The following is a 16,614-nucleotide window of genomic DNA, read 5'->3' on the forward strand; positions in this document are numbered from 1 at the left end:
CTTCTTGTAATTAAACCTTGTTTTTAGTGTGGTATAAAATACCAATCCTTTTCACAGAACTATTACAACCAAGCACAATCCACCCACTACTAACCAAATAGTTAAATCTTGTCTGAGGGGATAAGGTACGTTTCTCTCAAGATTTAATGAGGAATCATGATTTTAATGCCACATACAAACCTAATACTTCCCGACATGTGGAAAACTGCGGAAACTGTGAAAAGCTTATTCTCTAACGCGTCAATCGTGTTATATAATTTGTGTTTGTTTGTTTATTTGTCTGGCTGCAAAAAGTCCCTACCATCCACCGCCGCCCCATGCTGTGTGAGGGAGCCCAGGCAGCCAGCCAATGCGGCTGCCGGAGAGGCGGTGGGGGGAGGGCGGCATGTGCTCAGCCAGCGCCGCTCCGCCTGGGCGAGAAGCGAAACTTCTGTTATGGGACGGCGGGCGGATCACCATTTCTCATCGGTACAGTCAACAGGGTGGGATCTCTGCCGTTTGCCCCACATCGTGGACATCGAGAGTAATGGAGATGCAGTCAATAATGTCCGAGGATCCTTAATGTTTCTAAGCATCTCGGGGAGACTCGTTTTTCTCAGGTGAGTTTAACACACCGCTTCCCACTGACAGTTTCTGCGCCTTGAACTGAACCGGTCTAAGGATCTTCAGGCTGGGTCTTTTTGTGCATGTGTTCGCTGGAGACATAGTAAGCTGTCACATTCCTTATGCATGCTGCTTCTGAATGCGCTACCCCGCATGCTGAAACATACTGAGGCACCAATAAACGGATCTATGTCTAAATATCGTCTATGTAAAGTTCACCTGATGGACTGCGCGGCTTAACAGGTTGCATTTGCCAATATGGGCTTTAACCCTGGAAAAGATCGTTTTAAAATATCCTGGTTAATCTGTCTGCAGCCTTTTTGAAGATCATGTATTTGTTAACTGTGTATTCTGAACCAGGGACGTCTTTGGTCTCAGATACATATATTTGCAGTTTTCTTGTTATTTTAACTCCTAAACATCTCGACATACCAACAAGATATAAGAAAACGTTTGAAATTGATTGACACTAAACTAAAGCTTAGAATCAACAAGTTTTAAAAACGCCCCAAAGCAATTCCGCATAATATGTTAGGTTGTTATTCTAGGAAAAAAAGAAACGTACATTGTTTTGCAATGAATCTACAGTCGTTTGTTATGAAATATTATTTCACTGTATATCAGTTACATAAATAACAATATTACTTCTCCACAATGACCTTTTGATGAACCTAATGTTACGAATTGACAGTGTACTACCGTCATTGTTAGAACAAATTACCTACTTCCCTTTTTCATTAATTCTTTTTTTTAGCGTGTTTTATTTTACTGGAATGACTGAATTGTTTTTAAATTAATGAGGCACTATACATAAACTTTTATCCTTTGAGAACGCAAAATACCACATAAAGGCAATTTCAGCAACACGTTCTTGCTTAAATGTTCAAAATTCAGGATAGATTCCCTCACACAGGTACAACAGCAGCATCCTACTTAGCCATGTGCGATGTTCAGGTTTATTGTGTCCTACTATATGAGGCTATTTCAGAGGGCAGGGTGGTCGCGAAAAAACGGCGTAACGTGATCATTTCGTCAGCATGATTCTTATCTTCTGGTAGCCAAAGGAAGCCGTGACCTCCACTGCAGTGACAGGCATGTAGACAACTGGTTGTCCAATGGCATTTTTTGGCGACAGAAAGGAGGGTCATTTGCATGTTTTTGGTGAAGGAGTACAAATTTGTGGAACCATACATGATGCTACAGTGTGTGTTTAGAGTAAAGTAAGCGTACTTCTGCTAAGAATCATATCAGAGCGTGTCCATGGTCATCTCTCAACTGACTGTCCCTAAAAACATATTCAGGGTCAGGATGTTTTACTATGATTAGCTTTCTTCATATTTATTGACATTCAGAGCCGGACGTATATCCAAACCGTGTAATCCGATAGTGTTAGTGAAACATGGATTTGAAACCTAAAAATGAACAATAACAAAAGAATGGTCACTATTTAATTGAATGTTTTGAAAAGGTTTAACTTTAGTTTTAAAACGGCATGCAGCAGATTACTTCGTGTAAGATGAAACACCTCCATGAGCTGTTTAAAAAGAAACTAACATGTAATAAAAAATTCTGATGATACATACCTGTTATTTGAGTTATTACAATGTGTACACGCGGCTTTTCATAGTTTCAACGTGACACATTAACGAATATCGGCAATGTGTTGATGTTTAATTTGATTTATTGGGTGTAACGGTATAATGACGTATGGGTGTGTATGGGTATTTAAAATAGCAGGGAAGTTTGTAAAATGAGGTATGCAGACAAAGCACCGCAGACCTGACTGTTTTAACATATAGCCGTATAACATTATAGCTGTACCTTGATTTACACTGTTTGTATGATTGTTTCGGCATTGAACACTGAGTGGTTGCTTGAAATGACATACTGTACAATCAGAATAGTAGTTTTTCTTCAGCTGAAAAGTTTGCAAATAAACAGGATGTATATACAGTTAAATTCTTTGTAATAATAATAATAATAAATGTTTATATACATTAAATATGTGTATAATTTAAGTAACTCTTTTAAAAACATTGCTCGTTTAGCTTTGAATGCTTGTTTGTTGTCAAGTAATTATTTTAAAGGCAGGTACTCTTTCCTGAAATCTGCCTTATGCTGTAAATAAACCATATCTAAGCATGCTTTGATACCTGGACTTCTGACATGCAAGGCTAATGTAAGAAAAGATTCATGTTCACTGAACTTGCAGAGTGCCGCCTCCTGTATCACCACGGACACACCTCTTCTCTCAGATTTTTTTTAGCCATAAATCTGCTATTGCTCATTGAATGGGTGGAATACCACGCTTACAGAGTTCGATTGTTTCAGATATTTCAAAAGGTTAAGAAGTAAGCAAGCAACACTGCTGAACTTTGAACACCCAGCAAAACGACAATGCTTCTGCACATTCGAGGAAGTCTTGCTGCCATGATATAGTATCAGATATCTACTACCTTTGTAGTATGAAATGAAATCCACCATTTTTCACCTGTACATTGGCCTGTAGATCGTTTTTTTTTTGCTCAGTTGAACAGTACGTGGAACGTCGACTGTAAAGTGTAGGTTATAGTGCAATGTACCAATATATCAAATCAGTGTTTTGTATTTTTAAATATAATAACCATTCCCAAGAATGTGGAATGTCTGTTTTGTCTCACTAGAATGCAAAGTTGCAGTACAGTCTACTGAACAAGTGACATGATTGATGAGCAGAAGATTCCAGACGGTCACCAAACTGTAGCCGTTTGCCGGCTGAGGTCCTCCTGCTCGTAGCGCTGAATGGACCTCATCGTTTCCACTCAGGTCACGGTTCTGCGCAGGAGATAAGAGACCCGGGACCTGGTTAGGAGGGTGTGGTGCGAAAACAAAGGAGTAACCAGGCCTCACTATGTACAGTGCCTTTCACCTGTTACAATATCAACCTTTTACAAATGCAGTGAGAAAACTGCTCACCTGGAAAGGCTGTTTTCAGCTGAATAATCTTCTGGGGACTGGGTGCATTACATCATTATATGTGAAAGCAAGGTATGCAAGGGGGCGTTCAGAGACTTTTCTTATATCTAGATTTTGCACATTTTGTTTCATGGGTTTATGCAACAGCAAGGCCTCCATAATTCAAGTGTAAATTGCATTGTATTCAAATGAAATTAGCAAGTAACTTTCTTCTGGCATAATAAAGTTATCTTTAATTTCAGCCATGTATTTGATCTCAGACAAATTTTAGTTATTATTCTTAAGTAATTTGCGGGGTTTAGACACTCAAATCCCAGATTATTACAAAAAGATATCAACTATAAATGTCCTTACTTTTATCAGAATTTCATGTGTGGCTTTCATATGTATGTTTTGCATATACATCACTAAAGATGCACAATATATTAGAAAACATATTGGTAGGACCCAGTATTCATTAAAAATCACAATATCGGTGTCAGTCTTGTGTATTAGTCTTGCCTGATCTTAAACTTTAGATAATGTTCAAAGATTATAGCGTCAGAGCTAATGATCCATCTATCCATTTTCAGTAACTGCTTATTGTATTTAGGGTGACAGGGGGTCCAAAGCCCAACTTGGAGGCTGTGGGCACAAGGCAAGGAACAACCATCACAGGGCACGCTCGCACGTGCACACTCACACGTGCACACTCGCACGTGCACACCTACAGGCAATTTGGGAGCTCCAGTTAAGCTCAGAATGTTTTTGGACTGTGGGGAAATCGGAGGAAACCCCATGATGACATGAGAACATGCAAACGACACACATATGGAGCCTTGGCAGAGACTCGAATCCAGCTCCCAGAGGTGTCACCCCCTCCAGAGCTAACAATATAGCTACTAAAATAATGGAGATGACTGCGTAGGACGATCATCCTTTTTCTGGGGATGATGATGAGGGATTTCTCAGCACATTCACCACTTAAAAGTAGTACTTATACTTTCAATTTGAAGGGTCAGCACCTGTCTGACCCTGCCCTCTGTGACCTTCCCCCACCCTCTGTGACCTTTCCCTATTTGGCCAGCAAGAATTGCAGGTTATTCCGCCTTCCCCTCTCTGTCGTATTGTCCATCTCTGTCCTATGTGTTCAGTCCCCGTCTAGCCAGCAGGTGTTGCTGGCCATCCTGTTCCCTCCGTTGTCTTAGTCCGAAGTCCCTGATGTGTTTTCCTGGCTCCCTGGACCGCTACATCGCACAGAGGGGTTGAGTGTGCAGCCCAGACATTGTTAACTGTATGGTCGTGGGTTTGAGGGCTCAAGCCAGAACCATCTGTTATTAGCATTAATTAGTTTTCTGTTTACCCTGTTATGTTCTGTTTTGGTTTCCTGGTCTTACGTTTGCCCTGCTTGTGTCTGGTCACTTCTGGTCCCGTTTGTATTTTGGTTGTATGTTAATTATTCTTAGTGCAGTAATTCCCAGTGCGAGACTAGTGCTCCTTCATTTCAGTGTAGAGCTCCTAGTCCTGTGTTCATTAGTGTAAGTTACCCCAGCTGTTGCTTGTTTTCCCTGTGCCCTTGCTGTTGGTTAATTGTCTCATGTGCCATACCTGCCCCCCTTTTAGTGTCCTTTTCCTCAGTTGATCATTGTGCTATGCTCCTGTGTTGGTTGCTTTGTTCCCTTGCTTGTTCTTGCTCCTGTGTTGGTTGCTTGTTCCCTTGCCTGTTCTTGCTCCTGTGTTGGTTGCTTTGTTCCCTTGCCTGTTCTTGCTCCTATGTGTTGGTTGCTTTGTTCCCTTGCCTGTTCTTGCTCCGGGTGTTGCCTTGTTTCCTGACATTGTTTCCTTGTGGTTCCTTGTCGTTAGTCCTGGTTAGTTCTGTTTCCCTGGTTCTGTTGTCATTAGTGTCTTAGGTTCCCCTGTTGTTTTTCCCTGTAATTTTTCCATTTATGTGGTGCCTTCCCCGTCGTGTTCCATTTTTGTTAATGAACTCCTTTGGTTTCAGAACTACTATTGGATGATCCACTCCTTTTCCCACTTGCGTCATGTCATGCCGTGACAGCATGCTACCACCCCCACTCCCCACCGCGGGTTCCTAAGTGAAGTGATCGATTGCACAGCCAAAGCGTATGGGGAAAAATAGCGTTCCATATTGGTTCAAAATGGGACGTCATAGTGAAATACGGGATGGGTGACAACTACATTTAAAAGAGGTTTCAAAGTTGCAGCATGTCTACAGCATGGTTTTAATTCATTTTTAAATCTAGCCAGCAGATCGATCTTTTCTATTATACAGGATTAAAAGAATAACAATGTAACCATGACGACGTTCCACTAATCATTTCCGGTGAGTTTCACGACTGGCAAATCTCGCTTGAATATTTCAGAGCCGGTTATTGGTATCTATGATACTGCAGTCAGTCTGGTGTGTCCCCCTGCAGACTGTCATGTGCGTTTCACTGCAGACGATCAAGCGCGTTCCCCTGTAGACAATCAAGCACGTTCCCTTACAGATGATCAGGCACAATCCCCTGTAGACGGGCAGGCATGTTCCCCTGCAGTCGGTCAGACACGTTCCCCTGCAGTCAGTATCATGCATTCCCCTGCAGACAGTCAAGCACGTTCCTCTGCAGACGGTCAGGCGTGTTCCCCTGCATACAGTCTTGTGGGTTCCCCTGCAGATAGTCAAGCACGTTCCCTTGCAGACAGTCAGGTGGGTTCCCCTGCAGACAGTCAGGTGTGTTCCCCTGCAGACAGTCAGGTGTGTTCCCCTGCAGACGGTCAGGTGTGTTCCCTTGCAGACGGTCAGGTGTGTTCCCCTGCAGACGGTCAGGTGTGTTCCCCTGCAGACGGTCAGGTGTGTTCCCCTGCAGACAGTCAGGTGGGTTCCCCTGCAGACAGTCAGGTGGGTTCCCCTGCAGACAGTCAGGTGGGTTCCCCTGCAGACAGTCAGGTGGGTTCCCCTGCAGACGATAAGTTGTGTATCTTGCATCTGTATCTTGAGGCATTAAATGCTTAAGAACTTTTACTTTGAAAACTGCACCAATAATGAGATTTTGGACCTTGTTGCTGGTTTCGTTGCCCTTTATGCAGTCTCTTTATTAAATGATTTATGTGTCCCCTGCATTGGTACCTTAGTCTGTGCCTGAGTGCTAGGTAATATAGTTTCTTGCATCCTCAGCTGAGTAGCTCAGATAGTCTTCTGCGGTGATTGATATGCAGTACTGGACATCATTCTGTTTTTCAAATATGGCAAAAGAACAGTAAGCCATTATGTGAATAAATACCATAACAAATATTTGTTGCTGTTACTAATAATTTTAAAGATGCATATATCTGTCCAAAAGTACACAAATATAATCATTCCTTTCTATCATGGTTTGTTTTGACTTGCATTCAGCACAAACTTAGTGATACAAGGTCTCAGGCGTAATTCAGCCATCAGTAGGTGGACATGGAAAGGGCGTCTTAAAATAGGTCCTTATTGAATCGCTTTTAAAATCACTTCTCCTCCTTGCCTTGGCCCCCAAAAATGCATTTTGGTAGAATCTGCCAAACTGGATCCATGGTGAATGCTGTGCAGGTCTGCCGGGGGCCGTCTTACCGTTCACTGGGGGCCATCTTACTGTCTGCCTTCCTGTCTGCCGGGGGCCATCTTACCGTCCAGTGGGGACCGTCTCACTGTCTGCCTTTCTGTCTGCCGGGGGCCATGCTGGCATTTGAAGCGGAAGCTAGCGAATTGATCACGTACAGTGTGTCCGTGCGGCGGTGCACGCACAGCTCCGGACACGGACACAAATTTGGGGTGCAGCAGGCGTTCGTCCGCAGAGGTGCACGATGACGTCAAACGCGTCATAAACATTTGAGCAGACTTGTCCATTAGTACACATGCGGAGAAGTATAGACCAGCCTTTACCGTCTGTTTATATATCCATGAATGAGTTTGTCCTGCAGGTCCACACCACCCTGCAGTGTGCTTACAGTCCAGAAGGTATACTGTGCTGATCGCTGCAAACCACATGTTTGACCTTCTTCTCCTTCTGCAGCTGGATCAGGCGCCTGGACCCGCAGCCTGAGGGGCGGCCGCTATGTGGAGCTGCATGTTTGCCAATGGCACAGACGGCACAGCGGACCTCCAGCTCTGCCATCGGTTGGGCCTCTCCTTGTCTGTTTTTACCTTCACCTACCTTTTCGTTTTCTTCCCTCTGGGATTCTGCTACAACGCGCTGGTGGTGGCCGTGAACCTCTCCAACAAGGCCTCGATGACCATGCCCGACGTCTACTTCGTCAACATGGCCATGGCCAGCCTGGTACTGGGCCTAGTGGGGCCCCTGCAGCTCCTGGGGCCCGAGTTCTCCCGTTGGCCCCTGTGGCGCTACAGCGACGAGGTTTACGTCACGCTGCTCATCCTCTTCAACATCTCGTCTCTGGTGATCATGTACTCCGCGACTCTGCTCAGCCTGGACTGTTACATCGAGCGCGCCCTGCCACGCACATACATGTCCAGCGTCTACAACACCAAGCATGTGTGCGGCTTCCTCTGGGGCGGTGCTATCCTCACCAGCTTCTCGTCCCTGCTTTTTTACGTCTGCAACCACGTCTCCACTAAGATCGTCGAGTGCTCGAAAATGCAGAACAAGGAGGTGGCCGACACCATAATGCTGCTGATTGGTTACGTCGTTCCGGCCGCCGCCGCCTCCTATGCTCTTGTCCTCATCCTTCGCATCCGTAAACAGCCCACACATCTGGACCAGGATCTGGGGAGGCTGGATCCCTCTGTATACCGGTTGCTCCTCGCTGCCGTGTCAATGCAGTTTGTGCTGTGGACGCCCTACTACCTAATCTTGCTGGTCCACACTATCTCCAGGGTGCAGGGGACCTACGTCACAAGGCCAGTCGTAGCTTTCAACTTCCTCAGAGGTCTGTCTGTCCTGCTGGCTTTCTCCAGCAGCTTTGCCACGCCGTTACTTTACAGGCAGATGAGCAGGACCTTTTCACTCAAGCTTCAGAGGCTGCTGAAGAGGCTGCCGTGCGGAGAGCGCACATGTACCCACGAACACCCGGGGGTGCAGCAGGTGGTCTTGTGAGCAACAACCATGCCCCATGTCACCCCTTCCTGTTACCATGGTGATTCTACTGTTGCATGCGCGGTGAAAACATGGACCTGAGGCTGTTACATTTTATTAAAAGAGCCCCCCCCTGCCCGGGTTTTAATGAGAGGTGCTTTTTGCTGTTTGAGAGCACTAGCGCTTCTTATGAAGTTAACATTAATTTAATTAACAATTATTATATTTTGTATATTTAATTTTTATTTCTTTTGTTTTTGTCTTGAGATGTTAGTCCAAGATTAAACCACAGACTTCTCTCTGTGGTCCTCAAAGCCACTGGCAACAAAAATAAATACGTTTTTTTGCACACTGCCTTTTCCAAGTACACAATGTATATTACATTTTGTATATTACTGTAAAACTAACACTGCAGTTTCCAGTGGGCATTACATAAAACATGATCAAATTATGATTGTGTTATTAAATTATTATAGTGTTGTGTTAAGCGGCGATGCCGTAGATTCCCGGTGGGGGGAGCACTGTGCGTGGGGGAGCCTGGGGGGGTCACAGTTGTCATAATAATATTTGTTTGTGTTCCTTATGAGTTCTGAACGGTGTCACTATGCACGGCCGGGAAGGTGGGCCTCTTAGATGCAGGCCTATCTGCGGTCTCTCCTGCTAAAAGATGGCGAATCTGCTCCACAGCCACACCAGTAAAATGGAACTTCCCAGTATCACGATGCAAGCCCTGCAGAAAGTGTTCAGTCTCTGTATCCGGCTCAGGATGATCTGCGGCGTGAGTGTAAAGCCTGGAAGTCGCACAGCAAACTGAGACCAGGCCCCAGGTCCCTCCTTCGGATGCTAAGGGAATCAATCACCTGCCATGGCTGAATGTAGGCCAGGCAGTACATAAAAACCCACATAAAACAGCAGACATGTATAAACACACATGTTTTAAATCGTTTGAGTTTTATTGAGAGCTTGCAGGAAGGGTCTTGTTAATCATTGTTTCAAGTGAGATCAAAGTCCATTTGATTACAGCCCCACATGTATCCTGACATTGGGCCCCGTTGCACTGTTTCAGATATTACAGCCCTACGCTTTGACATTTGAACATGTCTGTGCAGGGGTATGTTTAGTAGCGGGGTGAAAAGGAACGGAATTATGAACGAGACACCAGCGTGTTGGTATCAGCTTTGTTCACGATCCACGGGAAAGACTGGGAAAGTTAACTGAGCGTGGATCCACTGAAAGTTATCCTACAACAAGAGTTTGATTTTAAACTATTTTAATATTGCTTAAGTGTTATATTTAATTTAATACAGGTATATTGACATTTTCAAAGGTTATTTTAAAATGTAAACAGCTTTATGTATGAACTTATGTATGTCTGTGCTTAAATTATATATAGTGTATTTTGAGATAAATTTACAGTATTGTTTTCAGAGATATATTTAGATACATAACCTAAATTACATATGTTGAGTCAAAGACTGATCAACCAATAAAACATCAATATTATTCCAATCTGTTTTCCTCAATCTTAAAGACATTGTTTTTGACTTTCCATGATGGAAACAGCCCTCAGTGTATTTCCTTCCCTGACTTGTCTTGTCATGCGAATCCTTTTTTTCCACTTTAACGCAGTATTTGTATAACTGGTGGCAAGCATATTTTTAAGTTTAAATTAAAATACTTGTAAAAGTGCCAGAACCACAGCGGTAATTATGTCAGAGAACGATTTGCCCTCATTGCCTATTCGCTCTAGTGCAGAGTTAGCAGACAGTGGTACTCCGGGAAAATGCCCCCTCTCTCCGGGGCTGCTGCCGGGCTCTGCACCTCTCTGAGTCAGCGTTCCGATTATAGCGGAAGACATGCTGCGGGTGGTTTTTCCCTGAAGGGGTGTGATTTTCTGGTTATGTTTCCTCTAGCCAGAAATAACTGAACATGCCTGTAGAAAGGCTTTATGTTTACATTAAATAAGGTCCCGAAGGTGCAGGCATTCGGCACAAACAGCAGATGTTTACATGGGGTAGAGCCGGCCCTGTGTCACCCGCCCAAACCTCACCGCACGCCACCTGACTCCCAGCCACAGTCCCCCCATCCTGCTGAAATGTCAGTATTTGCTGGCATTCTGGGGGGGGGGGGGGGGTTCACTCCTACTATAAGGTCATGGAACTTAGCAGAACAATGCTAACGATATGTGTAGATGGTACAGATAGGGTGAAACAATAACAGCCGTTCTTGTAAGCGCTCCCTCCTTACCTACAGTACAAACGCTTATTGATGTGAGCAAAGATCTCCTCCCTATATTTCCAAGTGTTTGCTCTGTACATAGTTCTGGTCTTAGCTTTGTTCCAGGGAATGTGCTGTTTTTTTCTGCAGGAATCAGAGCTGCCTAACAAGATGTACTCATAACCTACCTGTTTGACTCGCTTGCTACCCGCTGCCAGTGCACTGTTTAATTAGCTCGTGCAGGTCTCAGGATCAAGGCCACGAAAGTATGAATATTCTTTCTGGCTGATCTGAGATCAGACTGATGGGGAAATTACAACAAAAAGAATTGATGGGAAAAAATATTTTTTTTCTTATCAGCTTCAAAACTTTCATATGCGTTCAGGGTCATAGGAATCTGGGAGGGCGGGGAGGCCTGTATACCCTCAGTATTTAATTTGGCTTCATTTCTCCCCCAACTCTACTGAGTTGTGTCCTCCAATATCAAACTCGCTCCTATGCCCTTAACGTTTCAGTTTTACTCACATGGTTTAGTATTCAGGTTTTGTCTGTTTTGAAACGTGTTGCCAAGCTATTGCAGATACTTATTACAGTCAGATTTCGAAGGCGAATATATAAACAGACGTACCAAAGAACGGAAATCCGTGACACGAGTCACATGGTCCCGAATGCATGTTTGGATTTCCATTCATAAGATGGATCACTGAGTGACACTAACTGTCACAGATTTTTAATTCCGAATAACATAAATATGTGGCCTGAAATTAAACACACTAGATAATGGATCCTTCACAGAGAGCAGTGCAGGGAGGCTGGTGTTTAATCGGATGGTTATACAATGAAACATGAAAAGGTCCATGGATCAGTGCTGGGCTCCTCATAAAAATGGTGGTCAGACGCAGAGAAGCAGGACCATCGGGTCACGTGGTCTTCGATCACCCAGGCTCTGGTTTCAGGAAGGATTTTGCAGCCTACAGGGGTCACTAGATAGCTTAGAGCTCCAATGTTTATACGGATCCCCCTCCTGATCCCGAACACCCTTTCGTTTAGAGCTCCAACGTTTATGCGGATCCCCCTCCTGATCCCGAACACCCTTTCGCTTAGAGCTCCATCGTTTACGCGGATCCCCCTCCTGATCCCGAGCACCCTTTCGTTTAGAGCTCCATCGTTTACGCGGATCCCCCTCCTGATCCCGAGCACCCTTTCGCTTAGAGCTCCATCATTTATGTGGATCCCCCTCCTGATTCCGAGCACCCTTTCGCTTAGAGCTCCATCGTTTATGTGGATCCCCCTCCTGATTCCGAGCACCCTTTCGCTTAGAGCTCCATCGTTTATGTGGATCCCCCTCCTGATCCCAAACACCCTTTCGCTTAGAGCTCCATCGTTTACGTGGATCCCCCTCCTGATCCCGAGCACCCTTTCGCTTAGAGCTCCATCATTTATGTGGATCCCCCTCCTGATTCCGAGCACCCTTTCGCTTAGAGCTCCATCGTTTATGTGGATCCCCCTCCTGATTCCGAGCACCCTTTCGCTTAGAGCTCCATCGTTTATGTGGATCCCCCTCCTGATCCCGAACACCCTTTCGCTTAGAGCTCCATCGTTTATGTGGATCCCCCTCCTGATCCCGAACACCCTTTCGCTTAGAGCTCCATCGTTTACGTGGATCCCCCTCCTGATCCCGAGCACCCTTTCGCTTAGAGCTCCATCATTTATGTGGATCCCCCTCCTGATTCCGAGCACCCTTTCGCTTAGAGCTCCATCGTTTATGTGGATCCCCCTCCTGATCCCGAACACCCTTTCGCTTAGAGCTCCATCGTTTATGTGGATCCCCCTCCTGATCCCGAACACCCTTTCGTTTAGAGCTCCAACGTTTATGCGGATCCCCCTCCTGATCCCGAGCACCCTTTCGCTTAGAGCTCCATCGTTTACGCGGATCCCCCTCCTGATCCCGAGCACCCTTTCGCTTAGAGCTCCATTGTTTACGCGGATCCCCCTCCTGATCCCGAACACCCTTTCGTTTAGAGCTCCAACGTTTACGCGGATCCCCCTCCTGATCCCGAACACCCTTTCGTTTAGAGCTCCATCGTTTACGCGGATCCCCCTCCTGATCCCGAGCACCCTTTCGTTTAGAGCTCCATCGTTTACGCGGATCCCCCTCCTGATCCCGAGCACCCTTTCGTTTAGAGCTCCATCGTTTACGCGGATCCCCCTCCTGATCCCGAGCACCCTTTCGTTTAGAGCTCCATCGTTTACGCGGATCCCCCTCCTGATCTTGAGCACCCTTTCGTTTAGAGCTCCAACGTTTACGCGGATCCCCCTCCTGATCCCGAACACCCTTTCGTTTAGAGCTCCAACGTTTACGCGGATCCCCCTCCTGATCCCGAACACCCTTTCGTTTAGAGCTCCAACGTTTACGCGGATCCCCCTCCTGATCCCGAACACCCTTTCGCTTAGAGCTCCAACGTTTACGCGGATCCCCCTCCTGATCCCGAGCACCCTTTCGTTTAGAGCTCCAACGTTTACGCGGATCCCCCTCCTGATCTTGAGCACCCTTCCCATCAGGCTTCCAGTCATGGCTGTTGGGTGCCTGGTTACCTTTTAGGCAGCTGGAGAAGCAGACATGAAATATCCTGAGCTTGTTAACAGTAACAATGTTTCATAGAAATAATACCAAATATGTGTTCTGTAGTGCACCCATCTATCCATTCATCTTCCAGCATCTTACAAGCTTATCCTGGTTAGAATCATCGGGGCCCAGAGTCTATCCCAGGCAGGAATATAGCCTGGACTGGATGTCAGTCCATCACAGGACAAAGGGCAGGGGACACCCTGGATGGGATGCTAGTCCAATGCAAGGCATACACACATTACAGGCAATTTAGAGATACAAATTTACTCAGCTGCACGGTTTTGGACTGGAGAAGAAAACCCACACAACATACAAGCTCTCCACACACACAGAGACACACACACACCCTCACACAGACAACAGAGTTAATGATATATGATTATCTCTGTAAACTGAAATGCTTCTATTTAAGCACGATTAATGTCTCTTAGCAATTATATTACATTATATTTGTGTTTTATTTTAGCGTGACCTGAACTGGAGGCATAATTAACGAAAATTGTGACCGTTGGCTTCACAATAGTGGAGTCGAAGGTCTCTGGGAAACAAGGCCATGTGATTCAGAAACTGGTGATTTGCACCATTGTTCAGTAGCTGCTCAGATCCGCCATGTGAATACAGCACCTGCGGCTTAAGCAATTATGAGGCAAGAGCAGCCACACCGGTGCACTGTAGCTTTTAATTAACGCACGCAACAACAAAAACGACGATGATCAGGCTGACGGCTTCCTGTCAGGGATTCACCATATAAAGAGCCACGCTGTGTTTTTTGCTTACAGGAACCCTAAGGCATTTCCTGATATTGTCAGAACATTATAAAATGAAATATATTTCAATGTAATTCTTTCAAAAGGAAATCTGAAATTTTTTCATGTAGGCACGTTTCTCTTTTTCTACCATGATCATTTGTCTGTTGGAATAAATTCATTTGTTCACAATAGCAGAAGGTCAGTGTTCCACACCACTGGAGTAATGAAATACATTTTAGCTTTCAAGCATGGTGAATCTCGTGCAAAAACACGTTTCGATTTTTATTTGCAGTGGAGCTGAGTTCATAATATGTGTGCCATACAATATTTGTAGCCGATACCAGAACATATCAGCAGGAAGCCTGTAATGCTGCAGTGTGCAGACACAGCTTTGTTCCTTTAGCCCATTCCCATCACCATAATCCTGCTGAGAGCCGCAAGGCCCAGCTCAAGAGCGTGTTTACTTTGTGAAGTGCATGGAAAACAACCCCCCTCCCCCCCTCGGTCTCTGCCTCACAGCCCCTCCCCCGGAGGCCTGTATTCCATCCCAAAAGGTCAGACCTGAACAGGTCTCTGCCTCACAGCCCGTCCCTTGGAGGCCTGTGTTCCATCCCGAAAGGTCAGACCTAGGCAGGTCTCTGCATCACGATCTCTCCTTATTCATTTTTACAAATTGTACATTTTGTTTTCACTGAAGGTACCTAAGTTTATAAATTGTAAACATATTAAATTCTCTACCTACATGGCTGAACTCCCTTCACTATAACATCTAAATTGGTGAGATGTACCTTCTGATGTTGTTTACAGTTAAAAGCATTCGTCATGCCTTAAATGGCTTTTATCGAGAAATGTTTTGAAAGTTAAGGCGACATAACAAAAGCCCCCCCCCCCCCCCCAGACACACACATTTCTGACCAATCTGATCTAATATTAACCTTTGAATCATCTGAATGCTATTAATTTTCCCATAATTGTTTGTTGTATTAATTAATTTATTCATTGCACAGGCATGTCCAGTAATAGCCCATTTCATTTAGGAAATAAGTGGCAGGTAATTTCGGTAAGAAACTGGCAATGTTTACAGTACTGCAATTCATGTTAATGTTGAATGTTAATAATTACAAAAAAATAGTGCACATCTATGTTTGAGTATGCATTTACCACAGCTGAGTAAGCAAAGTCTGATTAATTCATTTAGTCGAATATTATTTTTATTTTTCACGTTGTGACAGATGATGCACAATAATCCAAAACAGTCATTTGTTTTGATTTCAGGCGAATTAAATCAGAACTCCAGGTAGTGAGAGAGCTGCTGTCGCTTCTTTCCTGCAACCACATTAGCAGAACACGTCAAACAGCAGGTTCGCCCAAACATGTGTTCCGTCAGATTTCACGTCTGTTCTTTTCCAGGACACTCCGGCTCATATCACGATGTTATTTCGGTCAGCAAATACAATTGCAGGGCTCCATCTAGTGGCGGAAATGAACGTGGGGATTCAGTTGTTCCATAACGAAGTACTAAGTTTGTGCTTCAATCCTGTTGGCCCTATTTTGTACACAGAATAGCTTCTTAGAACAAATGGGACAATATGTATTCAATTAAGTAACAAAAATACTCTACATATTACACCAGAACCCTGTTCTGCATAAGTAGCTATCAGAGACGGAATGAATACGCATGATTGGTTATCACTCGGCGGTGTGATACTTTGCAACTATGACTGTCCTTTCACACCATCTAGAGTTTTAAAGGAGCGTATGTAAAATATATTTTTATCCATGTAATGCGGTTGGTGGATTTAAGTATAAGACGTGATTATAACAGTATGTATAGGCATACCGGCCATTTTAGCACAGTGTATTCAGCATACTTGCCTCGAAAGTTGGCTTAGGTGAGGTTGAGTGGTAGCTAACCTGGGCCTGAATTATACTTATTTGTTCAGCCAATTGCCCGTCACAAAAATACAACCAGAGGGCAGCAGAATGTAGAAGCTGCATTCCCCCCCCCCCCCCCCCCCCCCTTTGTTTCTTTAAGGGAAAAAGTTCAGTATTCTGCAAAATAGAAAGATAATACCAACCGACAGAGAAGATGTCGCCGTCAGTGACGTTTCTATGGTTACTACTATGCCTGCAGGGCGAGAACATTCATCGCGTTCTATAATAATACAACTTATCACAGAGATCAGAACTTTTTCATGAGGAATATTGGCATATACAGGTACGTAATTGTACAATTCACATGTTTTCTCATCCTGGCCTGACATATTTTTCAATGTAAGTGATACGGATAATTTTTCATGCCCAGGGAAAAGGCTGATTAGTGTGGATAATACATTGTTGCCTGTTCTTAACAGAATGTGCAAATGGTAACATTAAGCCCTACAGTATAGATTAAAAATGTGATTATCCTTATTAATTC

At 44.5% G+C, this 16,614-nt stretch overlaps 1 protein-coding gene across 1 annotated transcript; it reads left to right on the top strand.

Annotated features, from left to right (window-relative positions):
- The first annotated feature begins 390 nt into the window (after positions 1-390).
- On the top strand, positions 391-10,109 carry LOC125717748 (probable G-protein coupled receptor 146). The gene is made up of 2 exons (XM_048990997.1): positions 391-599; positions 7,581-10,109. The coding sequence occupies exon 2, from the start codon at positions 7,623-7,625 to the stop codon at positions 8,619-8,621; it is 999 nt and encodes a 332-aa protein (XP_048846954.1). The 5' UTR covers positions 391-599; positions 7,581-7,622; the 3' UTR covers positions 8,622-10,109.
- The last annotated feature ends 6,505 nt before the right edge of the window (positions 10,110-16,614 follow it).

The sequence above is a fragment of the Brienomyrus brachyistius genome, chromosome 22 (assembly GCF_023856365.1).
Source record: "Brienomyrus brachyistius isolate T26 chromosome 22, BBRACH_0.4, whole genome shotgun sequence".
In the NCBI taxonomy this organism is placed as follows: Eukaryota; Metazoa; Chordata; class Actinopteri; order Osteoglossiformes; family Mormyridae; genus Brienomyrus; species Brienomyrus brachyistius.